General features: G+C 33.4%; 3 protein-coding genes across 5 annotated transcripts in view; 1 reads left to right on the forward strand and 2 right to left on the reverse strand.

Annotated features, from left to right (window-relative positions):
• LOC110996100 (dynein axonemal heavy chain 2) overlaps positions 1 to 26,473 on the reverse strand; it is a 62,553-nt gene extending 36,080 nt beyond the window's left edge. The window contains exons 1-32 of the mRNA XM_045629781.1: positions 26,286 to 26,473; positions 25,274 to 25,702; positions 24,487 to 24,768; positions 23,367 to 23,961; positions 22,854 to 23,058; positions 22,539 to 22,676; positions 22,213 to 22,359; positions 21,812 to 21,934; positions 21,477 to 21,571; positions 20,981 to 21,056; positions 20,755 to 20,880; positions 17,375 to 17,473; positions 17,064 to 17,303; positions 16,786 to 16,900; positions 15,991 to 16,239; positions 15,114 to 15,310; positions 14,256 to 14,417; positions 13,595 to 13,712; positions 13,216 to 13,370; positions 11,190 to 11,365; positions 10,860 to 11,027; positions 10,533 to 10,700; positions 9,819 to 10,044; positions 8,777 to 8,896; positions 8,259 to 8,392; positions 7,203 to 7,473; positions 4,565 to 4,708; positions 4,017 to 4,115; positions 3,149 to 3,368; positions 2,602 to 2,764; positions 1,158 to 1,336; positions 392 to 584 (exon numbers count right to left, since the gene is read on the reverse strand). Of these exons, the coding sequence (XP_045485737.1) occupies positions 392 to 584; positions 1,158 to 1,336; positions 2,602 to 2,764; positions 3,149 to 3,368; positions 4,017 to 4,115; positions 4,565 to 4,708; positions 7,203 to 7,473; positions 8,259 to 8,392; positions 8,777 to 8,896; positions 9,819 to 10,044; positions 10,533 to 10,700; positions 10,860 to 11,027; positions 11,190 to 11,365; positions 13,216 to 13,370; positions 13,595 to 13,712; positions 14,256 to 14,417; positions 15,114 to 15,310; positions 15,991 to 16,239; positions 16,786 to 16,900; positions 17,064 to 17,303; positions 17,375 to 17,473; positions 20,755 to 20,880; positions 20,981 to 21,056; positions 21,477 to 21,571; positions 21,812 to 21,934; positions 22,213 to 22,359; positions 22,539 to 22,676; positions 22,854 to 23,058; positions 23,367 to 23,961; positions 24,487 to 24,768; positions 25,274 to 25,702; positions 26,286 to 26,358 (5,885 nt within the window). The 5' untranslated portion in view covers positions 26,359 to 26,473. The remainder of the gene's footprint in view (positions 1 to 391; positions 585 to 1,157; positions 1,337 to 2,601; positions 2,765 to 3,148; positions 3,369 to 4,016; positions 4,116 to 4,564; positions 4,709 to 7,202; positions 7,474 to 8,258; positions 8,393 to 8,776; positions 8,897 to 9,818; positions 10,045 to 10,532; positions 10,701 to 10,859; positions 11,028 to 11,189; positions 11,366 to 13,215; positions 13,371 to 13,594; positions 13,713 to 14,255; positions 14,418 to 15,113; positions 15,311 to 15,990; positions 16,240 to 16,785; positions 16,901 to 17,063; positions 17,304 to 17,374; positions 17,474 to 20,754; positions 20,881 to 20,980; positions 21,057 to 21,476; positions 21,572 to 21,811; positions 21,935 to 22,212; positions 22,360 to 22,538; positions 22,677 to 22,853; positions 23,059 to 23,366; positions 23,962 to 24,486; positions 24,769 to 25,273; positions 25,703 to 26,285) is intronic.
• LOC110996085 lies at positions 4,981 to 6,551 on the reverse strand. Its single transcript, XM_022263603.2, has 3 exons — positions 5,985 to 6,551; positions 5,576 to 5,854; positions 4,981 to 5,411 (listed from the first exon to the last, which is right to left on the reverse strand). The coding sequence occupies exons 1-3, from the start codon at positions 6,372 to 6,374 to the stop codon at positions 5,160 to 5,162; spliced, it is 921 nt and encodes a 306-aa protein (XP_022119295.2). The 5' UTR covers positions 6,375 to 6,551; the 3' UTR covers positions 4,981 to 5,159.
• Positions 17,659 to 20,175, forward strand: LOC110996084 (DNA-dependent metalloprotease dvc-1). 3 transcript variants are annotated; one of them, XM_022263602.2, is made up of 3 exons: positions 17,659 to 17,975; positions 18,230 to 18,335; positions 18,678 to 20,175. In XM_022263602.2, the coding sequence occupies exons 1-3, from the start codon at positions 17,743 to 17,745 to the stop codon at positions 20,013 to 20,015; spliced, it is 1,677 nt and encodes a 558-aa protein (XP_022119294.2). In that variant the 5' UTR covers positions 17,659 to 17,742; the 3' UTR covers positions 20,016 to 20,175. The 3 variants fall into 3 exon arrangements, with proteins under 3 accessions (XP_022119294.2, XP_045485736.1, XP_022119293.2); XM_022263601.2 differs by having other exon boundaries at positions 17,660 to 17,975; positions 18,104 to 18,335; XM_045629780.1 differs by lacking the exon at positions 18,230 to 18,335.
• Positions 26,474 to 27,565: the final 1,092 nt, after the last annotated feature.

The following is a 27,565-nucleotide window of genomic DNA, read 5'->3' on the forward strand; positions in this document are numbered from 1 at the left end:
TGATCTTTAAATTAATACAACGACTCAACTCCGCATACGGACTCGCCTGCCTACTATATGTCGACAGCGAATTAATTCTTATTTCGCCCATACATAGAGGCGATGAGGACTTGAAGATAATATTCTCTCATGACTCTCTTTTATGTCTCATCGTCCCAAAAACTATACACTGTTGATGAAAATGTTTCCTGACTACCACAGAAGAGATCTTTAAATTATAAAACTATATACAAAGAAACATTGTTAGAAACTACATGTATCTGTTTTCTATTTAACATTATTTTTTGCACAAAATGAATGCATTTACAAAAAATGCCGTATAATAAAGGAATTTTAAAACATTTCAGGTAAACAATATTTACTAACAATTTTAACTCTTGGCGATACTTACCCAGGATTCATTGTAATGAATATCCCACAGTTGCCGTCCAGCTTGATTTCAGATCCTTCAAAGACAAACCTTTTCAGGAAGAGAGACAGTGCCAAGAGCACTGCCAGAATCTGCTGAGCCACTACGGAGAGTACTTCAATGTTGATGCGGTTGAACTCATCAAAGCAGCCCCAACATCCACTTTGGGATATTCCTAAATGTATGGTATTTTATTCATAATTTGTACTTTAAATGTGCTGTAAAAGTGAAAAGAAAATGTTTTGGATATTTCCCCGAAAAGGGAAATATGAAATACCAGATTCTGAAATGCCAAACTCTATGCGATTTTTTTAAATTATTATAGTGAATGCAATATAGAAAAATACAAAATTTAGACCTTTGACTCGTATCGAATCGTAATGTTAGCTAAAAGGCCCTGAAACATGGCAAGATTGATGACATACTGTAAAGTATATACTATATAACATATTTAGATAATTATAATCTAAGTATTTGAGGTAACAAACTCCTCTTGAACCCTATCAAACATATAAAAGTTCATAATGGACGTGTATTCTAGAACAATATATTTATGTCCAAGAATATACTCAAACTTTAAAGCCTATCGAGTAACTATGTGCCTATAAGTACTATTATTTCCAGAAACTTCTTTTCATAAATTGTCGAATAATTATTATTAAATAAATCAAAATTAATCAGTGGCGATACAAGCCTATTAGGTCTGGCCCCACCTACTTGCATAATAATAATAATTATTATTGAATACCCGCAAAACATTTTGCCATTGATTTATAGTCCAATCCATCAGAACAATTGGTGACAACGACCCATCTGGCTAAAGCACGACCGAGATCTTTGGTAGTCTCAGTCTTGCCTGTCCCCGCCGGGCCTTGGGGGCTACCCCCACGGAATAGATGCAACGCCGTTGTTAGAGTTATGTAGCATCTAGAAAGTGTTGAAATAGTGATTGCTTCTTGCGAAAAAATTTATTCTTGTTGCAACCGAAATGGTGCCGCATTTAAGTTGAGCTATTTAACAAGTTAAAATAAAAAGAATTAAGAAAAAATAAAAATAAAAATTTTTAATTGAAAATGTTTGGACTTTGAAATAGAAGGGTAACGCGCAACTAAGTTTCATTGAATTACACCAATAAATATTACACAATTGTCAACGCCATAGATGGAAAAGTAATAGCAATAATTGTGTATTACAGTGTTGCCAACATTAAAAATACACACTTGTCGGCGCCTTAAAGGCTTATTACACCACGCGATATTCAGACAGTCTTACTAAGATTCAGCCTAGTGTAATAAGAGTTAGCCAGTTAGCCTGTCTAATTAGACCGACCGAATGGGTTCGGCGGTGCTTACTGGCTTACTTGCTGAATATCGTGTAGTGTAATAAGACTTAGCACGCTAAATCATTCAGTCAGCGCGCGGCAGTCGCAGAGCAAAGACGTTTGTACATGTTTGTTTTCTGTGGCCGCGTGCACCATGGCGTGTTCGCAAGAAAAAAAAGTACTTTGGAATGTTTTTTATTTTTTATAGATAAAGTTAGCCAACGCTCGACACACTGATACATTGGTAAAAACAAACATGAATCTTAAATTTAGAAAGAAGGTTCGGACAATCAATCTTATTATAGAATATCTTAGCTGCAAACGATGTGTCAATAAATTTAAATAAATTTTCTGCGATTCTCTAATGACAACATACTAAAGTGTGCCAGCCTGGTTCTGTTCTTGATTTGTACCGAGACATGCCATTTTTATTGCCATATTGAATGTATGGAGTATCTATTAAATTACATATAATAATATAAATTACTAATATAACATTTTAATAGTCATTCAAACTCGGCAGCTCCTACTCTAAGGTAGTTTCTTAAGTCACATGGCGACATCCGTCACCGACTACGTACGCTTTGCAAATGAGTAAAAATGAGTTAGCATGCGGTATTCAGTCTAGTGTAATAGCGAGCTTGCTAATTAGATTTTAAGACAGTCTTACTAAGTCAGTCTGAATATCGCATAGTGTAATAAGCACTTTAGATGCGAAACGTAAGATAATAGATGGTCTTTTTAGTGTTGCCAACATTAAAAAAATAGTAAATATTTGTAATTGTTAACATGCTACACTGCACCTAATCGACTTGTTTCCTTGCTTTTCTAAACTGGTACCGAATCTAAAATGAACTTTATACTTCCTAACCTGTCAGTTAGCGGTGTGATAACAAGCCGACCTGAGTTTCCTATATACTCGTATGTATATATCGAGTTGGTGTTTGTCTGTCTGATAAAACAGTCTTCCCGCTCCCGGTCCCAATAGAACTTTAACTGTGAGAACCATTCAAAGGCCGATACTGTCATACAACCTGGAATTATTATTGTAAACAATTATTCAATACAGTACTTTAAATTACTAAACTACAGGCATAATTGTTTAAGTTATTGGCAAAAAAAGATAAAATTTCGAAAACTTCGAGAACTGACTCGAAAGTTGGCTGATGCCACACGCTTTTTCCTGATGGCCAGTGGCCGCCGAGGCCACGGAAAGCCACATCCACATGCTAGCGGTACTGACATGGCATTCACCATGCATATAATGCCCATAAAAGACTATGGGTACCTACTTTTGACTTGGCCCTTGGCTCCAAAAATAGTTTCCTATTTCATTATTTTATCGTGTCGATAGGTGGCTAGGAAAAGACTAAGATCTCATCAGGCCAATAGCGACTTCATAAAAAAAGTAGACAAACCCAGTTTATACATCCTATCAACAGTATCTCTTGAATGTATCTCGATAACACACAAAGCATTAACTTTACAACGCAAAATCTTTGTAATCTCTTTTCGCGACATATTTTGTAATGTACTGAGAATTTGGTTTTGCTTCTTGCGCAATTTCTTTAGCGGCTTTTTCTCTTTCATCAGCTCACAACGACATAGGGTACGCGTGCAGTCTGACGTCCATTGAATCTGCTCATAAAAAAACATACATAAGTAAAACCCAATAGGTCTTTGATATTCGACACTCATAGTTCGCTCTAACGCCGGAACCCAATCATGTATGCACACTCTCAGATTGAATACAATCTGAGATCAGACCATGACAGTCCATCGATCTCCTATCTGCATCCCAATAACCAAACCCTACGAAGACAATCCATTTTCGGCGACAGATAGAATGCCATCTCTTCGCACTTTACACTCATTTTTCATAATCAATATAAACCAAAAAATGTCAATAAAACCGTACAAATAATATTAAAATATACTTGTATATTTATAACATACCAATTTATCTTAATTATTTTAAAAACTGGTGTAAGTTAAAATCTAAAGAAAGGATATTGTCACAGTTGAACTGTCATTTTCATACAAAGATACACCGATCCAACCTACCATGGATAGCTTTTATCGAGAGATGGCTGTTACAATCCGTCGATTGATTATTGGCACACTTTTATCAATATTTGTATCAAGATGTCTATCTCAGTTGGTCAAAAATGGATAGGTTATTGGGATTGGGCGCAAGTCGATTATGAATGTGACTGTAATAAGAGTAACGTACAAATTCACATACACGCAATACTTTGTTTGAGAGACTCTGGAGTCAGGACTTACCTTGCTACAAGTGATTCCTAGTTGGCCAGGATAATCGTTAATCCATTGCTCCCTTTGGTAACGACACTTCTTCAGCGCAGCTCGAGTTGCCATTAAATTCTAGACCAGTAACAAATGTTGAATCTTTATTTTAAAAAAAATAAAATCAAAAATCAGTAATTACTTTATGATTTGGTCCCAAGAAAAACATTATCTCTTTGCGTATTCAGAATAAATTTACATGAAGTTAGGAGTGTACACATTTTACCCAGTCATTCAACTTTGTTTTGGATTTGGTAAATTACAACAAGTTACAAGGTAAGAAGGGACCTTACTATCACATTATATTTTTTTAAGGCTTTAGAGGTAGAATATATGAAGCGGAAATATTGGGGAGCCTGGGGCCGTCAGGTCGGCGGTCGGATATATTCAGTTGCCCACTGGCTGAATTCACATAATTGTATTATTTATAATTAGTTAATTAATTAATCCCTATATATTTCTAGCTATCAAACATTGGGATAAGGAGTTGCTACTATCAAGGCTAAAAAATCTAACTGCAAACTGACCTCCCTTAAAACAACTCTCATAGTATGTTCAAGACCAAGAAGCCAAACTTCTGCTGGACCATCCAATATTAAATTATACTTCCACTCTATACATTCACCATCATCTGACATCATTGCTTTAGCCACTGGGAGACCAACAGCATTCTGAATATAAGATACTTTTATGCATAGAAGGTAAGCAGTTAAATATCAAATTTAACTATAAAACCAGTTTTGTGTATGGACCTCAGATTTCTGAATGTGTTTCATATGTCAAGTTCTTGATTTTATTATAGAGGTCCATATAAAAACAGCCGGAGACCAAACCTATGACCTCTGGGATGAGAGTTGAATGCTGAAGCTACTAGGCCAACACTGTTCTAAATTAACTATAATATCAAAGTAACTATAGGGTTGTAAATTAAAACACAAAAATATAAACTGTACCAGTAATTTATTTTTAACACATGCATAGGTATTTTATCTAAAGCTGGCGGCTTCAACTCATTTACACTTTGTGCTTGTGTATGTCTGTAGTAATACAATATCAACAATCTTATATACTATTTCCTCATATTTTTTTAGAAGTTATTCACATTTTCTGATATTGAGAGGCTTACTCTAGAGTTTTGGTTAAATCATTTTGATTTTTAGATACATTTCCTATTGATTCTTCATTATCATTCATTTTGTTGTGCAATCTATTGTAGACGTTAAATCCCATTAGTTTATCAGGCATTGTGAGCAGTACTTTATATAAGGCTTTTTTATCTTGATCAGAGCGACAGGACAGGACCATGTGAAAATAATGATTTAATAAAGACTGTGATTTTGCATAAGGATGGTTCATTAACAAAATTGTTAATGCCTGTAACAAATATAACCAGGTAAATTAACTTACTGTATTAAACCATAATCATATGTTTTAATGTAATTTAAATTATTGTTAAATTGTATTGTACACATACAAGTTATAAAATAACCAAAGTTATTTTAATCAAATAACATTACAAATATTAAATATTAACTTACCCTAATGTAATGATATTCAGTCTTTTTATTAATGTGTTCATCTATTGGAGATTTTCTTAAAATATACAATAACTTATTCCAATCATGTGAATATATTGCTGTATTAATTGCCTTTAAAAATCTTACTCTCCAATGAACACAACCATGTGTTGTATCAATTCTTTTTCTGCTTCTTATAATGACTGTAGATAGTTGTTTGTCCAATAAAGTCTGTTTACATTTTTTAAGCATTGAGTAGTGCTCAGATTGCACTTTATTTACATAGCGCAGTGCATTTTTCTGAAATTGATAATAATAAATTTAATAGCAAATAACCAGTATATAATACATTCTAGTATTCTCTTTATAGAAAAACATTTAGTTAGTTAAAATGTATATTAGATAAGTATTAAGTTTATAAGGCACTTACAATTAATTTTTTTGGCATGAAATAACTTTGTCCAAGTTCCTCTGGTGTAAAATTTTTATAGTTCTCAGCAACTTCTTGCTCTGCCCGAAGTGATATTTCACATAAAGGATTGTCTTTAGTTTCATTGTCTTGCTTTTCTGTACTAAGATTATGGGATGCCTCTTCTGCAGAGTCTGCAGCTTCTTGCTCTGCCCGGAGTGATATTTCAAGTAAAGGATCGTCAGTAGCTTTTAACTTTGTTAAGTTTACTTCGTCTACATCCACACTCTCTTTGCACTGATCAGTCAAATCATCCGATATGCAGTCATTATGCAAAGAATAATCAGCAAGCCTTTCTTTGACACCATTTTCAATATCGCTTATAACATCTTCTTCATAAAGAAAAGCCATGATTTATTTTTAGAGAATGATTTTATTATTAATGCACCATTCTCTTTAAAACCATAGGCATTTACTCAATAAGTAATGAAGTATAGGGAGCACACACTGTTTCAATTATTTTATTAATCAGTTACCTGATATTCTTAATTCTTAAGTTTAAATTTCAATTTTCAAATTATTTGTATTGACATTTCCTAGTCAGTCCCACGTGGAATTGACATTGACTGATGACAATTGACAACAATACATTTTGGCGGTAATCTATTATATTATAATATTAATTTGTTTAAATAGAAATAATGGTTTTGTTTTTTAATTAAATAACTTCGAATAACAATTTTTTTGCAAAGAACCCTATAAAAAAAATACAGTTGAATTGTTTTCGGCATTTGTCAAGTGTATAATAATATTTCTTACGACCGTCTAGCAAGCATCAAACGAAATAAGCCTATTTGAACCTTCTTAGCAAAGCAAAAAACATATTCGTCACGTTTGTATCATTAATCTTTTAATTTTAAACTAACAATTAAATTCATTCTTGCTAAGGACTCACGCATTGGTTTGCACCCGTACCCGCCAGTGGCGGTTTGGAGATTTATTTTCAAAACTCACGAGACTAGAGTTTTGTGCGATGACGCAGCCGCTGCGGTTGCGATTATGGCCCAAAAATATAGCGGTTGATTATCGCAATACGGGCGGGTACTAATACCTGCGGGACCGCAAACGCGCCCGCCGGTGCAGCAAACAACCGCAACCACGGCGGGCGCGGGTGCAAACAGCTTCGTGAATCCTTGGCGTAAGTACCTACTAGGATAATATTTGAAATTATTCAAGTACCTTATCGATTCTGATTTTGTTGACGTTATCGAACAACTTTTTCAGATGGACTTGAATAAGTTGCGGTTTCTTTGAATTCCCCAATATTTCTAATAAATCATCATTGGAAATGAAATAAAATCTAGGAAACAACTGTCGCTTTGTTTCTAAATATTTTTCTAATTGTCTTAAAATCCCATCTAAGTTATCAACCATTGTATTAAGCTTATTAAATAGATATGGGGCTGGTTTGTACAAGCAAGCTTCGATTGCATTTGTCCCAGCGTACATACTAAAACGAAAAGAAAATTAAAATAAGAATCCTACAAAGAAACTTAGTTTAACATGGTTTCAGGGTTCTTGAACTTGCTTACATCTTTCAAATAACTGCGAATTCTTATCAGTGTACCGATATGCCTGAAGAATTTTCTACGCAAATGTTCGCATTAAGCTTTCTGCCCATTATGCCGTAGCATACCATGACCGTGCTAGGAACGTATCCAGCACGGAAAGCAATCCGGTACGTTTTATTTCGCCCACCGAAGCGGGCTGACAGCGTTCTTAACCCGTTTACAACCCGTAGTTAATCTGTATTATGCCCGTATGTGACACGGCAGAAATCTTTTCAATACACTCGTAAAGCATCGGTTCATTCTCGTACAAATATGTGGTGAAATATTGAAATAGTTATGTCTATATGAAAACTAACGATTGAACAACTGGCAATGATTGCTATCATTTTGTATGAAGAGAAAGAGGAATGCCAAATGGTCATACTCCCCGCTCAGTCACCGTTTAGCCGCCTGCGCACAGCGGTCTGGCAACGTCGCGTGCCATGCACTAAGCGTGTCCGCACCGGCAAAATATTCCCTTCGACGAATAGTTGACGGCCCGTGCATGGCACGCTACCGTGTCGGCCGGTGAGGCAACGGTCTAGGCGTAATCTCATACTTCTCAATACAAAGAATAGTTTTTTGTCTGAAACGGTCCTAGTACAGTCATGGTATGCTACGGGATAGTGGGCGGACACCTTAATAAGGTAGCGGTAGGTCACGGTGAGAGTCAAAGGATACAAACTTGCTGGTTATCTCTGTCCAGTCAGCAGATAGTTCATCAAATATTTTCACTTCATTTGGTAATTGCTTGCGAATATCTTCTCCACTAAATATACTTTCAAGATAAAGATAGCGCCTTTGGACTTGTAACGATATCTATAACAAACTCAACTTTTACCAAGGCAGGTATTTTTAAACGTTATATCAAATGTTACTATGGGGGTTTTTACGATATTATTTTGGGAGATATAAAAGTAAACAAACGCCTACTATAAAATAGTTTAATTTACACATATCATACAACACTACAGTAAATGACACACATTGACACACATAATAGTTGGCAGGAGTCGTAGAATATTTAGAATTTAAGAGAAACATATTAATATTACGAGACTTACATTGTGCATTACAATAATTTATTTTAATCGTTTTTTATATAATATCATCTATTTTTATGTATCATCTTTATATTTGAGCACTACATATTGATCAGTCTCAATTCTAAAATCTGATAAATAATAAAAACCAATGTTTCACCTCTATACACTCCGCTACATAGCCCAATGATTTTTCCCAATAATCAACTTCTTTGATGAACGGTTCAACATATTTGGTAGACTTCATAGAAGATAATTGCACTTGATGGTCTTCCAAAAACTAGGCAAATCGTATATTTATAATATTATAGTTTTTACTAGAACTTTCCTAACAATATCATGTTTAATTATAAGGCTATTGCATAGATTTTATCGCGTGCTTTGAGCGCGGTGACCGAATCAAGAAATTCCGTAACGAAATTAAACCTAACACACGATGACGACGTAATATAAGTGCGATTTCATGCCAATTCGCGTTAGAGCAGCACAGAACGCATACTGCGTTTCACATCGATCTGGCGAGATCGGTAACGTAGCGGTGCAGGATCTGGTGCAGCCGGTACGCGCTAGAGTGAGACAGACTATAAAGGCGTGCTGGTATCTGGTAGATCGAATTAACATTAAACAAGAAAGCCTTAATTAATTTCAAAGAAAAAAATAAATGTAATTACAAAGTTGATTAAAAAAATTCTATGCAATAGCTTTACACAACACACACGTTTTTCTATACTTTCTGAAAATGCCTATTCAAAACAATCAATGTATCTACTTACATTAAAGTGACTAACAACTATGAGAATATCTTACTCTTATAATATAATCTAAGTATAATAAAAAATAAAACTGTGTGTAAAAAAATCTGTTTACGATTATTTTTATATTAACAAGCCCTAACTGGGGCTTGAGTCAAGATGTCTTAACATTATGTAGAAAGTCGAAAATAAATTTTTTCGAAACTAGCTATCAACATTATTAACATAATTTTGACGTTGACATAACATTTTCATAGGCTTTAGGATCTGTCAACTTGATGAGACAATTGGATGTCAAAATAATGTGAATAATGTATATAACTCAATGTTATATATTAAATATGTTAAAGTTTTGTTTAAATGTAATGTTTAATTTTTTTAATGTTTTGTAAAATGGAACTCTGTAATCGAAGACAATATTAAAAAATACTTATAAATTTTCAATTAAACCTGCATAACATCTTCAACATTTTTAATTCTATACATGTCGCCTCTGTGATGTTGCATTTCATATGTCGTGTTCTTCCAAACTTCGCGAATCGCTTTAAGACCATTCTCAATATTAAGTTCCATGGTGGCTGCATTCGATATTTCGGCAATATCTTCAGCGTATGCTTGGAAGTTGAGACGCATTATCAATTCCAGTTTAAAATCTTCAGAGTTTTGGTCAAATTCACTGTTAAAAAAGCGTGTGCTTTAGTGCCTTCTAAATATAAAAATTAAAAGTTTCAGATCTGTGGGTTTATATTCTCTGCCAGCTAAAATGATCTCTTTCTGTTAACCATAGATAGAACATACCTAATATTAATTATTGGTAGGTACGTAAATCGTCCAGATTTCGTGTTTTAATAGGACGACGTATTTAGGATTTCAAAATTTATTTACTTATAAAAGTTTTCCAACACTCGGCACACTGATACATTGGTACAAGAAAAATAAAATAAAATAATTATATGTGTGTTAAGCACACATAACATATAGGAAGACAAAATAATATCAACCAAAAAAATATCGTAAAATGTCCAGGAAAATCGATTTCACGGCGTTAGAATTGAAGTTACAATATCCAAACATATTAGACTTATCTATTTGTTTAAGGTTAGATGGTCAACGTATTTACATTAATTTTATTTAATTTATTAAAAAAAATCTATTTATACTCACACGCCCATAAGCGTTTTGATCCTATCCCAATGTCTCTCTCTCATACAAGGATTCTTCAGATCACCTATCAAAGGTAGTGTTCTTCGAAAGGCATCTACTTTAACACGAGTTGTGTCGATTATATCCCAGCCTTTATCTTTTAACTGACGAGATAATCGATTGAAATTTCTGAAAAAATATTCTAAACCTTTATAGTTATATGTGTAGATATAATAAAATATATATTATATCTACTCACAAATATTAATTTACTATTTCCTTGCAACATCATACAAGCAAAGAATATTTAAAGCAGATATTTTTTAAAGAAAGAAAAAAAGAAAATACCTAAAAAGATACATAACGTTTTCTTCCATTTCATCTGTCTCCATTTCCCAAAATGTTTGGGTTTTATATTTCTCCCAAGATTCCTCCCATTGATACACTAGACCCCACACTTCTTCTAATTTCTCCAGCTCCTTTTCCATCTTCTGAAGGTCCAAATTCACTGGAGTCCTAATCCATACATAAAAAGTAGCATTATTGTAGATAGCTAAGACGAATATTCTCACAATACGCCAAATTACAACTATGGATATAAATGACATGACATCTAATAAATACGGCGAACTAAAACTACACCAAATATCGTATAACTCTACGAAATATTGTCTTTACGTCAAATTAAAAACAGCCAATCCATCCTTAATTTGCTGTTCTTGAGCACGCAACGCGTTCAGTTGTTCCCTAAAAGCCTTCAATTGTGCCATCGCATCTTTACCGCTAACATCAGAGCTGCATGGAGCAGTATTATAGAAATCTTCGCAAAATTCTTTAGCTGCTTCTTTGAACACCTATTACAAATAAAGGCTTTAAATTTTTACTTCATAATTGATTGTACTTTTCCTCACATTACTTCAGATTTTTTGGCTTTCAACATAAAATTGTTATCGTTTTATTTAATCTTTAAGGCGCTTACTACGCACTACATCTTTGTGGAACTTCAAGGCCCTTCAAGAAAAGAGCGTACCAGGAAAGCACTGTGAGCCTTGTTTCCATGGGCGGCGGTTATCACTTTATTCAAAGTCTACCTACTCGTTTTCTTTGGGGCCGTACATATATAACGTCATTCTAAATTACGGGGGGGGGGTTTGGTCTGCGGATGACGGTAAAATGATTGATGGGGGGGGGGGTGTTTCGAAATTGACGTCATTCTTATTTATTTACTTAAAGTTTATTTTTCACGTACAAAATAGTATATTTCATTACAAGTGCGGAAAGCCTGTCATTGCAACGAGTTCCGACGAATGTCTACCCGAGCCGAGGCGCAGCCGAAGGTGAGGGTTGACAGTCGGGACGAGTTGCAATGACGGTTCCGCACGTGTACTGAACGACTATTTTTAATACAGTTGCGAAAAAATTAAGCAATTTAATTAAACTATTTGCTTTTTTTCCCCTCTCTCTACGGAAGAAATTCATTGCACGTAGATATGTTTCCGGTAAATTGTTCTCCGAAGCATTTTATGCAATTATACTGCGTTCGGGTGGTATTCATTCAAATAAAATATCGTCAAAATTACTCATTTTGTGCAACAAATAACTCAACTAGAAAGAACATTTTTGGAAAATGGCGCCATTCTGGGTAGGCAAAGGGAACTTGGCCCATACAGCCAATTCTTCAGTAGACTATTTTTATTGAAAGAAAACCAAATCTAACTCATTGAGTCCAATCATTAAATCTGATATTTAAACAAATAGTAGCTTCTTTTTAAAATATTTGCATGAATCATAAAATCTTCTGTGATTTTTTTTAGTAAAAACTTCATGGTTAGTTTTTTCTTTTTAATATTTTTTTTATTGATATGAAATATAATAAACCTAACCTAACTTATTGAATCCAATTATTAGTAAACTTTTTAAAAATATGTATTTGCATATATTATAAAATTCTTTTTAATATTTTTTTCATTGATATGAAATGAAAAGAAACCTAACCGAACTTATTGAATCCAATTATTATAATATTTAGAAATCATATATCATAAAAACTTCTATGAATGTTTTTTAATAAAACCTTCGTGGTTGGTTTTTTCTTTTTAATACACATTGTTTTGACAGTTGGCAAAGAAAACGCACGAGTGCGGGAATGGCAAAGAAAAAGCACGAGTGTGTAATAGCTCACTTTCCGAACGCTATACCTCCCTGCAATATGCCACTTTTTGAGCAACTGTATTAAAAAGATTATTTCTAACTAAAATAACTCATAATAAAAGAAATCGGTGCTGTTTAAACAAAGTCGGCTTCCTTTGTTTAAAGAGAATTTAAAAGAATGGGTGAAACTCCGTGGGAGTTATCCAAAGAAAATTAAAAATAATAAGAAGGTATATTATATCAAAGTAAAAATAATAAGAATGTATATTACCTATATCAAAGTAAAAATAATAAAAGGTGATTCTATAACCAAGTGTTTTAAGCATATATTACCCTATTTTTCTCTAATCTGCAATGTTTTATTTTGTCAAACTAGTAATGACGTCAATTTTGGGAGAAGGGGGGGGGGGTCTAAAATCGGGAAAAAATCGATGACGTAATTTATGCACGGCCCCTTTGCCCTGTGAACCAGTATTTCAAGAGCGTCATTGGGCAGATTTCACCTACCGTCAGGTGCATCTTCAGTTATTTCATCGTTCACAAACAATCTTACCTCAGCTTGTTCCAAGAGTTCAGCCTTAAATTTATCCTTATTCAATTCCAGTGCTTTTTTCGCTTCTTCCAACAAATTCAAATACTCCGCCCACGTCACCGGTATATTCTCATGACGAGTTACCATATCAGAGCTTAGTTCGACTTCAAACTTACCTGCAATATTCATTTTAACTTGCTATATTAGTTCAGCTTATACCATGACTACTGTTATTATATTACAAAATATAATACTAGTGCTACCTCATGCTATCTTGAATTTAAGTTAAGCTTTTTGGCGAAAGAACGAGTCATAGCTATTTTAACAAGAATCGGTGAATCACTCAATGTCTTTAACTTATGTGAACTATTAGTCTTTATTACGCACACATGAATCTTACCAAGAGTAGTCATTTGGTCTGTTATAGGAGCAAATGTCTTTTCAAAAGGAGCAATTTCCGTAAGTAATCTCTCATAAGTAGCAATGGCCGTCGCAAGCTCTTTTAGGTCAGCTGGCATCTAAAATACAGTAGTAATGTAAAAAACATTTTGTTTGACCAGATATCTGGGTGATGCTAAAATGGCTTTAAAATGGAGAATTTCTTTTAATTTACTATTGGTGTCTACTTGCTAGGGAAGTTTTGGCCTAGTGACTTGAGCGTGCGCCTGAAACCTAACGTCTAGTATTTTGCGCCTAGAAATTTCTCAGGGTTTGCTTCAAGTAATATTATGTTCTTAGTTTAAGTTGTATTAATAAGTTTATATTGTAAATAAAGAAATAAATTAATGTCTTAAGACTCAAATGGTCGATTGCAAAACCAAATTTTTATCTAATCACTCATCTTAGTTTTTAAGCACCTTTAGTACCAATAAGCACACATACAAATTTAAAAACAATCGAATTGACCTGCTAATAGAAGAGAAGTTTAATTGTTCTCATGGCGTTTAATATTTAAATTTAAGACTGACTTGAAATGATAGTCTAAATTTAGTGCTATGTTCATAAGTGTAATCTCACGTCCTGCCCCAACTGTAAGAATGTAAATAGCTGATGATACATACAGTCATGGCTTCCACGCTACTTCTTTCTATATACGCATAAACAACGTCAATGTCACTCTCTGTAATGGTTCTTAGTAATTCCCCTAACTTCTTTTGCCACACTGAGCAATGTACGATTATTGATTTCTTCAATTCACTTGAGTTCAGTGTAATAAAGTGTATCTAAAAAGACGTACAAGGCATCCTTGAGGATATTTTATAAATTAGTTATCAATAAACACACTTACATAGCCAAATCAAGAATCAGACTAAGACTAGCACCACCAACGGATCTTAGCACTGGATCCTTTAATAATGGTACAAAGGAATTGCGATCGAATCAGATCGACAGCGGTTAATTTTAAACCAGTCAACCTTGCGCCGGAACCCCACCTACCATTTCCGGTATCAAAGTCAAAATCGACAATTGTCATCCGCTGACTGACACAGATTAAGCACAAACAAAGCCATGGTATTGGCTATATTTTAAATTTTAATTTTTTTTTACAATATGTAATGAACACATTGTTACATAAGCTATATATGGATACTGTAAATTCGTTCCGCAAATATATTATAATGACGTACCTATTAATGTGTTTGGATCAAGCAGAAATACATCTGTGAGATAAAGCAAAAAGTACTCCTAGGGAAATAATTTATAGTGGGGCACCTAATGGGCTAGCCTAGCCTTATAACTAAACGGCGCCGTTAACTAGCGGCCTGAAAGACGTTCAGCGAGTTGATCAAACCGCTAGACAAATGACTTGGATCGATGACGTTTCATTACTTGCCTAGCCCGTTGACGGTTAATCTAGTTGGCTGTGACATATATAATAGGTCAAACATTTGTAATAAGTTAAAATCACACTCGATTACCTGATTAAATGTCTCCTGTATCTGCACAGCGTTGGCTAAATCACTATAGTTTATAATTAACCTATCAAAATCTGCCGCAGTATGCCCTTCTTGTCGATATTTCTCCATGAAATCGTCCTTATCGACTTTCCATATGTGAGCATATGGATCCCACATTCGGATATGGTCGTGTATAAGTCCGAGATTATATTCAACTTCTAAAATAAAATTAGTCAAGCGTTAGGTTTGAAGTGAAAACAATAAAATCACGCGTTTCTTCATTACAACAGTGATAATTCTTTCCCTAAAAAAAACTATTAATAAGAAGGCCGAAATCCCACAGGCGAGCCCTAGGGGATTGACAAATCCTGTAGGGCTCGCCCAAGCGCGGCGGTATCAGATGAGCCTCCTGCCCGTTTGTACCCTGTTCTATAAGAATAAAGAAAGAAAAAACTTTCACACCATAAACTAAAAAAGGAATATTTAAATAAAGTAAAGTGCACTAGGATTCCTTGTATTGTGGTCAGCTAGACTCTTTCTTTTCACTTGTAAACAGTATTTTTCTTAATTATTTCTACGTAACACATTTATAACATAACTATTTTTGTACAATAAGAATATTTTCTATACCAGTATAGGACAGGTTAACAAGATATTGTTTGAGATTTTTAGTAATGTGAAATATTAGTGATAATTTTTTAGTATAGTTTAGTTTGATTTTGTGTGGCGAGATTAAAATATTTTCATTAGTTTGTTTATAGACTAAGGTGGGTTATAAAAGTAAGAAAAATGTTTTTTAATGTTTTTGCCGCATATTTTTTTATATAAGTAGTATATATACATACACACATTAAATTCTCTGATTGAAAATATGTACACAATAATTATTACAGCATACCGTTATCAATAAGAGATTGCAGTTTATTCGTATCAGCATCCGTCTGTATGACGTCACTAAAGTTCTTAAGGCCGCCTGCAGGGAGGCCAAACTTTTGAAAAAGCCGCGGCATAGTACTCAAAATATGCACAATCTCATCCAAAACAGTTGTAAATGTATCGACTAATTCATTTCTCGTTGGAAGATATATAATACTTTTATCAGATAGATATAAACTCATTTTTATCAACGGCGATGGGGCCATCGTTCCTGAAATGAACATATATAGTAGATATTTAGTAATCGTTTATGGAAAAAATATAATCAAATGTGTCGGTACACCTCAAATCCGATGACATACCCTGAATAGCGCTAAAAAGTGTTTCCGACCACTAATACCTCATTTACCTTAAAATAATTACAGCGGACGCGCTGTCTCTTTTTGCGATACATAATTATGTTCGATATTTCAAAAGAATGTTCGTCATAGACGATGGTGGATGAAATTTATCCATCGAAATAGAACTTTGGAAGTTCCTAATTATCAAAAAACCTAAACCAAAACCGTATTGATAAACGTTGATATTATAAATAATCAATAGATACCTATTATAGCCAGTGTCGAGGGGCCTTAAAGATTACTTGAATTTTCTATGCAGTTCACTATAACGTCATTACAGCGAGGTGCCTAATTAACTTCTGCGTGTAGTATACAAGATCATAATAACAGCCACTAGGGCTTTCGGGCCATTCAGTAATTAGCCTGGTATCCTTAGGATGGAGGAACAGAACAACGTCAAACACAAATCTACTTACCATCGCCGTGTACGCATTTGTACATATTTTGCATAGTAGCTTTGATGGCTAAACGTAAGGCGTCTTCAATAAGACGGTCAAATCTTCTTACGTATTTCACCCAATGATCAGCCATCTAAATAATCAAAAACAATGTTTTAATATTACAGGAAATGAAACTAAGTAAATTAAAAGCTTTTAAACAACAAATTGTAAAACTTCCTTTTTTTAGAGTCGTGAACAATATTAATACTTCTGTAAGAGCAATTTATAAATCTAAGGTGTATTATATTTTTTACCTGTCCTATATAAGATTCAAATCCTTCATAAACAATAATGATATAAACAATTATTTCTTTATACATCTCCAATATATTTGTAATCGCTTCGGTTTCCATGTTCCGAATAGTCTCTCGAAGTGTATATATTTCAAAAACATTGTAAATATCAAATTCAATAAGTGGCGAGTCACAAATTTTCTCCATGATTTTAACTAAATTAATATTGCAATTTTTATAGGTCGTCAAAAAATCTTGAAGCTGAAAAGGAATTTTAATGTATAAAGATTTGATAACATCTATAATATGTTAGCACTATTAAGCTTACTCACTTCTCCGATTTGTAGTACACAATCTGCAATATATGCATCGGACATTGTTGACGTCCAGGTAAGTTTAAAAATTCCCGGTTGAACCTTTTTTTCACAGGCCTAAAATCACACACAAACTTTAAATATGACATTATTGCATTTTGAGGAAAAGCAGTTATAACAAATCTATTAAAATTATTTTGTAATTTGTGCTATGTTACTTTTGTATAAAAAATAAAAAATATGTTTATGATAGCCGGAGTAATGTAAATTGTCATCACTCATCAGTCATCAGTCTATTTTCTTATCTCTAGTAAAAATAAAGCGGTAAAGACAAATTTTATTACAACTACCAACAGCATAATAAATGTAAAGAACGGTTAAGAATAATGTCATTTAAGTGTCTTGTTTATAAGCATACATCCATCCAATGTGAACTAGTGAGAACCAAAAATATGAGTGTTTTAAATTTAGGAGATCCAGAGTTGGAGCTAATTGATCCTACGCCAAACATCCACGCTTTATTTTTACACTTTGATAAAACATTTTTTTGGGAAAAGTTAGCAAGTCGAACTGTAGTTCGTTGGAGTAAAAGGATGTATTCATGTGCTGGAATTTGTTCGTAAGTTTCTATTGTTTTTATTAGGGTAAAATTTAGAATCGTTATTGAGTGAGTTGTTAAAGTTAATTTAAGAATGTGTATTCTATATGCTGCACCATTTCCTTTTCCAATATTTTTAAACTTTTTAGCTATAATAGAGATGGGCTTTGCGATATAGCTTTAAGTGAACCTTTATTAAAACTCCGACCAAGAAAAGATTTAATTGAAACATTACTGCATGAGATGATACACGGATTCCTTTTTATCACACATAGAGATCAAGATAGGGATGGCCATGGTCCAAACTTCAAAGCCCACATGTTTCGCATTAATAATGCTGCTGGCTTAAATATTAGTATTTACCATGATTTCCATGATGAGGTCAGTAAATGTTTTGTATTTTGCCAATTAATATGTATCATTTTAATTATTATACATGATGCTTAGTAGCCACTGTGTATAGAAATAAAGCAGATGTATAGCAAATAGCATTATAGCAAAGAAACCTTAAATTGGAGAACTAGCACTGAATAAAAGTGAATCATGAAAGTAATTAACAAACATTAATGTTACCTTTCCTATAATAATACTGAACCCCCATTTTGTTTTAAGATATACAGTCAAAATGGTTATGATGACATCATTTAAAACTCGATACCAGTCAGCACCAGTAGTTATTGACCAAAACCATTATAACATTGTTTCTTTTATTTCAATTTTCAGGTAAAACTTTATCAAACACACTGGTGGAGATGTGATGGCCCATGTCAATTGATAAGGCCTCATTTTGGAATTGTTCGGCGTACAGCAAATAGACCACCAGGCCCTCGTGATTACTGGTGGAAGGATCATCAAATAAAATGTGGTGGTAACTTCATTAAAATCAAAGAGCCCGAACCAAAAAGGAAAAGTAAAAAGGAGAATAAGGTCAATAATGGTGATATAACTAAATACATTTCTAACAACGATAATAAAATAGGCAACCCTGTTGTGACTATTCCAAAGCCACTTAAGGACTCCAATTTGAATAAACCCAAATTGAGCAATAACAATATGGTGGTTTCAAAGAAAAATATTATTAAATTTAATCCAAAAATAATAAAACCTGTATTGAATAACCAACATCCCAATGAGATAACACAAAATTCATCAGATGTTGTAATGACAGTTAGAAACGTTTGGGCTAGCAAAATCTTGTCTCCATCTATAAACAGTAGCAATGTTACTCCTAAAAATGCCAATAAAAGGGATAGTACAGTTCTAAATCCCAAACCTGGCCCAGAGGAATCTCAACCAAAGAAGATTATGAAAATAGACAACTATTTCAGTAAAACTGCGTCAAATATATTGAAAGACATATATGGACAAGATTTTAATATAACACAGTCAGAAAATGATAATAAATTAATTCCAGTTCCAATAAACCTAGTTAACTGTCCCATCTGTGATGCAAAAATTAACAGTGATAAAATAAATAACCATCTAGATGAATGCTTAAACAAAGATATAATAGAAATTATGAGTCAAAATGACGATAATCCTGTGATATGTAGTAATAAAATAGAAAATAGGGTTAATCATGATAGTGAGGTCATAGATTTAACAAATATTGAATTTGAAACACCAAAGAATGACATACATCCTTTGGTGACATCAAAGGTTAGTGAAATAAATGATGTGCAAGAGACTAAAGATGCTTTTGAAGATATAGAATATTTTGATAATATAACATTAGATGTAGAAGAAAAGATACTTTCTGGGAGTAGTAAGCTTGACCACAAGTGTCCATGTTGTGGCAAAGAAACTAAATCAATAGAAGAACATTTAGACCAGTGTCTTGCATTTTTTGATGATCCAACATTAATACCTGAAGAAGGTGCATCAACAAGTTACGTAGATACCAGTGAAGTGGATGTGCATGATGAATCATCGATTCTTAATGCTTCAGGGACAATGTCACCATGCCCTTGTTGTATGAAGATGGTAGAAATGTCCGATATGAATAATCACCTAGACAACTGTTTGAGTTCTAGTTTTAATCAAAATTTTGATGATACTTAATGTTTAGTAAATTTAGTAATGTTGATGTTATTTATTTTATGTTAAATTTATATTAGGGCAATTTTAATGGCATGTGATTTTGTTTTTTGTTCATATTCCCAGATATTTGTGTGATCATGTGAAATATATACTTGAAATCAATTGAAATGGTACTGATAAATGAGAGTTTTTTTTCAATAGGTACATAATAAAGTTTTAATATGCCTCTCAAACTTACTAAATATTTATTTAAAAATATTAATTGTAAGCGATGGCTCCATGTTCACTAGCGCCCAAACCCAATAACCCATCTAAATCCATTTTTGACCATTTGAGATAAACATCTTAATCCAAATATTGAAAAAATTGTGCCAACGGATTGTAATAGCCATCTGTCGATACAAGATATCCATGGTAGGTCTGATCGGTGTATGTTTGTATGAAAATGACAGTGCCATGCCATTATCTTAAGATTTTAACTTACACATGTTTTTAAAATAATTAAAAAGCTATTTGATGTGTTTTAAACATAGACATGTATATAATAATATTATTTGTACGGTTTTTTACTTTATTGATCATCAAATATGAGTGAATATCTCAGATTGTTTTCAATTGAGATTGTGGATTAGTTATTGGGTTCGGGCGTAATACATTATTTTAAGCGAATGCTAGACTAATTTGTTTAGTTTAATTCGATACAAAAATTACTATATCTACGTGATATCCATTGTACTAAGTATGGTTTAAATGTACATACTGAAGTTAAGGGTTTGAAAAGTTGTCTTTCATCATCTGAGAGGGAGTCAATTATCTTATTATATCCCTTTACGACCGCCAGTACGCTCTCGTATACGTAGAATACTGTCTTGCTTTTATTGTACACCTACAAATTATAATAATGGTGGGTATGAAATAAATTCGGACAAGTGATAGATTCATACAGGTAGAATTGCGTAGCCTGTTAAACATTTTTTAACTAGTACCTGATAGGCGTGTAATGGTATGTCTAATCCCAAGTTCTCCCAATGGTGAGCTTCTTTACACAAATCCAGGATGTTTCTACAAACAAAGATATAGAGACAGTACTTAATAGTAGGTAAAATATACTACCTATTATCTGGTTGGAACAAATTTCGTGATATTTTTTGCGATATTATATTTCATAATAATAATAAAGCGACAATTATATTGTAACTTAAAATCCATCACCTTTACTCCCACTTACACGAGTAATTATTGTAAGTGATTTTATTCATAAATAATTATCAGGTAGGTATATAAGTTAATGAATATTTAGGGACAGGATTTGGCTCTCGAAAGAAATGAATCGAATTCATACAATGTTGTATTATGGCAATACATTTTGCAACTTATCTATTATATTTTCTCATTAATTAGCTTAGGTACCATCAGAGCTCAACAATTTTTAATAATCAGGAACGAACGAAAAATAAAGTAACAATACGTAAAATCACTCACACATCAATGTTACATTCTAGAAGACCTGGGTTTTCAGCGCTCTTCCTCATAAGCGTCTTGTTAAGTCCAGCACCGCACTTTTCATCGAGATTATGCTGTAATTTTACAAACGGTTTGAATATTTATACATTACAGCAGACCAGATATTCATATATTTAGCTACCAAAAGAGTTTCTTCTAAACAACTTGCCAAGGCGACCATTGGCGGCGTATCGAGACTTGATATTGCGTACTCCGGAACTACTTCACTGATTTTAATGTCTTTGGTATTTGCGTTGATATATGGTTATTGTCTTCGTAGCTAAGTGTAGAAGGGTGTAGTATAATTAACATACCGTCCAAGATATAAAGAGTTCCCGTATAGCAACATCTATGGCTCCCATAAGTCGATTCACATGCATAATGACATCTTCAGAATTGCTGCACGCCATCAGCCACACTGACGCATCCGTCATCACCTAACGATTTATATAAAATAATATTTTTTAATATGAATCTGAGCCTACTGTTCCATTGTTAATATCCCGTCAATATATGAAATATTATTAGTATTTTGAAATTCAGGTGCGTGAGGACGCACAAAATAAGGTCGGCGAAAGAATCTTGCACGTACTATATTCCTACTATATATAATTTAGGACAGTAAGTAATATATAATATTAAAAATTATAGGTTTAATATAGTAATTAATTTATAATAAATTATTTATGTAACGAATAACTCTGAGTAGCCTAACCTTTTTCAAATACGCAAGTCTGTTCTTTCTCATACGTAGTACTGCGGCTCTGCCTGCGAAAGATGGCAAGTCCGTCGGATACTGACCGCGGCCCGAAACCATATCTTTCTTTGCTTCTTGCACTTCATCACTAAACATCGCCCAAACCTATGAATTACGATTACATTTATAATAATTTAACTGCCTCGTACATATCACAGATTTCAGAAGACTATTTTAGATCTAATAGAGTGTTTTCTATAGTGTTTATTTATACTTGAATCGTGCCCTCCATTTGTGGCCTATTTTAGTTTAGCACGCCGAGAGGCGTTTATAAAAACTCTTACTTCAGCGGTCTTCCTCTTAAAGATTCGTTTAAGGCTCTTCCGCTTGGAGTAATTATGGAGAGAGTACAACGCTACAACAGCTTCTTCAACATGATTCACGCCTTCGAATACCGTCTCCACTAGATTCTCTATAATTATCTGAAATTCAACAAAATATATATAAATTCATCGTGCCTTTTCAATAAACTTTCTTTACTGGAATTTTATTCCTATTTAGATAGGACTACTACTGAAAAGCATCTTTATATTATAGTCACAAAATAAGTTAACCTAATAGTAAATAATTTTTAATATTATAATAAATTTAGTGTCTACCTCAATATCTTTGATGACAGCCCTGAATTGTAGTATATCATCGTACCACGAAGGCGCTTGCACGTCCAAGATAGTGTCAGCGACAGCTCTCACGTTGTCCAAGGCATCTTGGAACATGTGTTCGATTTGATCACATTTCGCCTCGAATTGATCACCACGTGCTCCTCCAAACATTGGCTTGTTTATTACCTCTAGTTCATCAATTCTACAATAGGGTAATGTACGTCAATATTTTTGCGTAAAACAAATATAATTTCTACGTAATAAATTAAAAAATAAGAATAATTATAGCAATACAGCTGGCTAAATGCAGCCATTAAAGGGACGCTGCCACAGGGACCAATTTTAAATTTGAAATTTTTCCATTGTTAATTATCATTATTATTACTATGGAGGTTAAGAATATTGTGTATTAGAAAATGTGGAAAAAAATTAAAATTAAGCCACAAGTTGTGTAAAATGGGACTAGCAAGTATACCCCCCTACCAATTATATCAACCGTCAAATACTTACCTTCCAAAAATAATCATACAGTTACACACGTCCAACATGTCGAAGCACCTCTGCACAAATGAGTCTATATAATTAAATATTGCCCCAATATCCAGTTCCCAAGTGCCAGGATTAACGTCACTGTGTGCTTCGGCCATCAGTTCGTAAATCTCCCGGTATCGTTTGCAGCAATCTATGCACTTGCTGAATTCACCTAGTGCCTTCTTAGTATTTCCTTCGAATAATTCGTCCAATTTTACGTAATTTCGGCAAAGGATTATTATCTGATTACTGAGAGCTTTGAAGAGATTGGTTATTCTTGCCTCAGAGTTGTAATATGGACTCTCCATCCATATTACCCTGAAGAGATTGATAATTTGCGGAACGTGATTGGCTATCTCATCAGGATCATCCACACACTCCAGTACGGCACACGGTTGTTTTATAATTTGAAGGAATTCGATATTGGATGTCGCTTCTTTGAGCTTTTGATTTATTTCATCACAGAGAGATTGAAATTGATGGATGAATGTCGAATGGGTTGTAACCAGAATTTTTGTTATATGTTTAACGGCAGGATTCCTTAGTTGATACAGCAGGGCACTGAGGTTTTCATCTGAAACGGTATATTATGTAATTGCGCGAGTTGCTCACGTACTTATTACAACTTAAAATTGATTCGATATTTGCAAAGTTGTATGTACTAAAAGGCAAAATATATAATTATAACCTTTCCCATTGTCCTGTATTAATAATTGGTGCCTCATAACTTACAACTAATCATTGCGTGACTTTATTTTTGTGTTGAATCAAGGATAAAGCAGGTAAGTATTTAGACGTGCTTATGACTGACATTAAATTAAAGATTTGTGTGTAAATCTGTGTTATTTGTTCAATTACTTCTATTTATTATTCATTATTGTTGTTTCTTTGTATTACTTTTGTGTCTTGTAAATGGTCTATGCAAAGAGATTAATTATATATATAAATATTTCTGTGTATTTTTAAGTTCTAACAGAAAAAAGATTCTAAGACCATTATGTACCACTAAGGGCTTTAAATTAAATTGAAATGACGAAATTAGGTACATATTTTTTTATCTTACCGAGAAATAGTGTCTACTACTAAAACAGTTACGTACGTCTATAAACCCAGAAGTCATATTCATCGCTTGGACATAACAGCTCCTTTTGAGAGGCCACCGAAGACTGGTCTTCAATGCATGATTTGATTTGATGTGTCCAGTATACCACGACTCCTTCGAGTCGTTTCACTAACTCCCTGTCTGCACTCGCCTTTTCAAATGTCAAATTCTGACCTTCCCGGGGTATGTAAAGGACAGTCAGTCCCAACATTTTATAGTACATGTCTGTTAGTTTGGCGAGAAACGTATGGATTTGTGAACAAAATTCGCTCTTGACACCTTAAATAAATAAATTATGAGGTGCTGTGAATTTGTACATTTTTCGATAGATATTAAGAACATTTATACAATTATTGGAGACCTCGGCAGCTGGACTGATGACGTCGTCAAGAACATTGGTTCCCAGTAGATACAGTGAGGCCAGTGCAGGGCGTAGTTTAGGAAAATGGAGTGGGTCCAGAAACGGGCCCAATAAAGACACTGATGATGATGATTTAATGATTATGTGTGTAAAATTAAGATTTTCGCTTTGCTTCTGTTTTGTTGATTCCACTTATTCAATTGGAGGGTCGATATCAAATCCGATTGCATAATTGGTTTAACCTTAACTTTGACGACAACTCAATATTATTTGCTTTATATTTTGAATTCGCTTGCATAAAATAAGAAAAAAGAACTTGTATTAACCTTTAAATAGTTTAATATCTATTCAAATAGCTTATGTTAATCTTCTGGGCCTGATTCCCTATTAAACTAATTGTTTCAATGTATGTAATATACTTACTATCAGGCCAAGTGTTCACAGCGAAGAAAAACGGAGCAAACACCAACTCTAAGTGCTTGATAATATTCGACTCCACAGAGTCAACAAAAGTGCCAAAAATGATATCGTCATGAAACTTTTCCGCTTTGAAGACGAAATCAGGCTGTCTTATAAAGTAAGAGAGGTCGTACACTGGTGATAGGGGAATGTCTGATGCTGCTTTTAGCACATCGCCCTTAAAATACACGCAAAGAATGAGAGATTTTGGTTCTGTTATCCATTCTTCTATAGCTAATTTTGCTTCGTCGTTCCAATCCTCTGGTCGTAGGTCATAGATTGTTGTCATATCCATGATATAGGAGACCAGTGCCTTCAGCTCTGATGGTTCATATACAGGCTTTACGGGAAGTGCGGCTAATTCACGCTCGAGTTGTGCTTGTCGTTCACGCTCTAGAAATAAAAGCTTTAGACAATTGTAAATTTCGTATTTCTTTGCGTCTGCATGGGGATGTTGTTGTTACAAATATATTTATTTGAAGCTTGTAGTACACTGCTTGAACAATAGGATATTAAGTATCATTTTTTGGAGTTATTTATTTTGTTAAGTTGTTTATTAAGTTTTTGAAGATCGGGTTTTATGAGCATAAACAATTTTATTAAAATTAAGGCAATTATTGTTTCACAGGCATCAAACCAATGACAACTGGTTTAAGTGCCACGCATCTGTATGACCAAGGCGGTCAGATATTTTTGTTAGTCTCACAAAATGTCCTATTACAATTTTCTAATTCCTAAAATATTTTTTTTATATAGAACCCCTGTTCTATATAAAAAAAATATTATATAATAATAGCAAACGGGCAGGAGGCTCACCTGATGTTAAGTGATACCGCCACCCATTGACACTCTCAATGCCAGAGGGCTCGCTAGTGAGTACAATTATCATTATAAGTATTTGTTCTATTCTAACAGATAAACTGTACTTCAATCTATTTCAATTCTTTATGATAATCGTCATAGCATTCATACAAACCTCTTTCTTCCTCAGAATTATGACTTAAGTCGTCGCTCCATGTCACTTTAACTCTTTTAATATTTTTCTCCATCGTTAGTTATACTTTAACACCTTAGAAATAACTTTTAAAGTTAATTATAGGCTTATAACATAAAACGCCATTTTAAGCATAAACAATTGAATGTTTTATCGTCAAAGATATGATTGTTGATGGCCAGTATGTATGTTACCATGGAGCTAATATTGATAAAACCTTGAGTAAGAAAAAACATAGAAATGGAACATGTACAAACGAAAAACATGTTAATTGGGCAGGTTGATACTAGATTCTGTATTTTTTTATTGATAAAAATTATATTAAATACAAGAATTTTATCACATACTTATTAAATATTAACACGCTGATAACATATTATGCAGAAAAGAAACTGTATCTACCTCAAACTCAAAAAATCCTTATTAATATAGGTAACAGGACACTTGTAACAACAAAAAAGATGCTAAATTAATTCTAAATTTACATTTACTACCAGTTCGCAAGTCAAGGGCGAAGATCGTGCAAAAACTGTCTAGAATCTCCGCCATTCTTTTTAATCGCCAAGTTTTGAGCTATACGAATTGTTTGAACTGGAGCAAATCAATCCCAAGGATTGGGGTCATTTCAGTAATCGTCAAATTTATAATTAAAGTTTTGCTGATTAATTTGTGTTGAACGAGAATTTTGATTTAATTCAGTGAAAATTCTCTAACTTAGGGTATTTAAAGCAATAAAAAACAGTTACAGGTATTATTTAATTGAATAATTTAATGATATAAAACATAGAGAAGCTTATTTATTATAGTGCACTTTGATTTGATTTTTTTGAAGTTTATTCAAATGCCAGCAAAAACTTAATAGTTTCGGGTTGGCACTTTGCATCATTTGTTTATGAAAATGAAATACCAAATTAATACAATTTTAACCATCTTATTTTTACTTTTTGGATAGGTACATCATTCATGAAAATGCCGCCAAGGTCGAATCCAGCTTTGGCGCCTGGAGGGGGTCACAAAGTCGTTATACTATATTAAATTAATTTAATATTGAAGATATGTAGTAACATAAAATCTGGATGGTGACAAAATATTGAACTTTGTTTGTTTGTTCCCTTTTGTAAATCTTTTTATTATAATGTATCATGTATTCCATATGTGGCTACTGGCTATGTTCTCGGTGTATTTGTTTGCTATTATATGTATTTGGTGTTAGCTGTAGGAGTACAAAATAAATAAATAAATAAATAGGTAAATAAATAAAT

The sequence above is a fragment of the Pieris rapae genome, chromosome 10 (assembly GCF_905147795.1).
Source record: "Pieris rapae chromosome 10, ilPieRapa1.1, whole genome shotgun sequence".
In the NCBI taxonomy this organism is placed as follows: Eukaryota; Metazoa; Arthropoda; class Insecta; order Lepidoptera; family Pieridae; genus Pieris; species Pieris rapae.

Bases quoted from the DNA above. Each gene is read 5' to 3' on its own strand.
- LOC110996085 (XM_022263603.2), bottom strand. From the start codon at position 6,374: ATGGCTTTTCTTTATGAAGAAGATGTTATAAGCGATATTGAAAATGGT. The intron at 5,855-5,984 runs GTAAGTGCCTTA...TATCAATTTCAG, and splicing joins TCATGCCAAAAAAATTAATT to AAAAATGCACTGCGCTATGT. The intron at 5,412-5,575 runs GTAAGTTAATAT...TATTTGTTACAG, and splicing joins CTGAATATCATTACATTAGG to GCATTAACAATTTTGTTAAT.
- LOC110996084 (XM_022263601.2), top strand. From the start codon at position 17,743: ATGTCATTTAAGTGTCTTGTTTATAAGCATACATCCATCCAATGTGAA. The intron at 17,976-18,103 runs GTAAGTTTCTAT...TAAACTTTTTAG, and splicing joins TCATGTGCTGGAATTTGTTC to CTATAATAGAGATGGGCTTT. The intron at 18,336-18,677 runs GTCAGTAAATGT...TTCAATTTTCAG, and splicing joins ACCATGATTTCCATGATGAG to GTAAAACTTTATCAAACACA.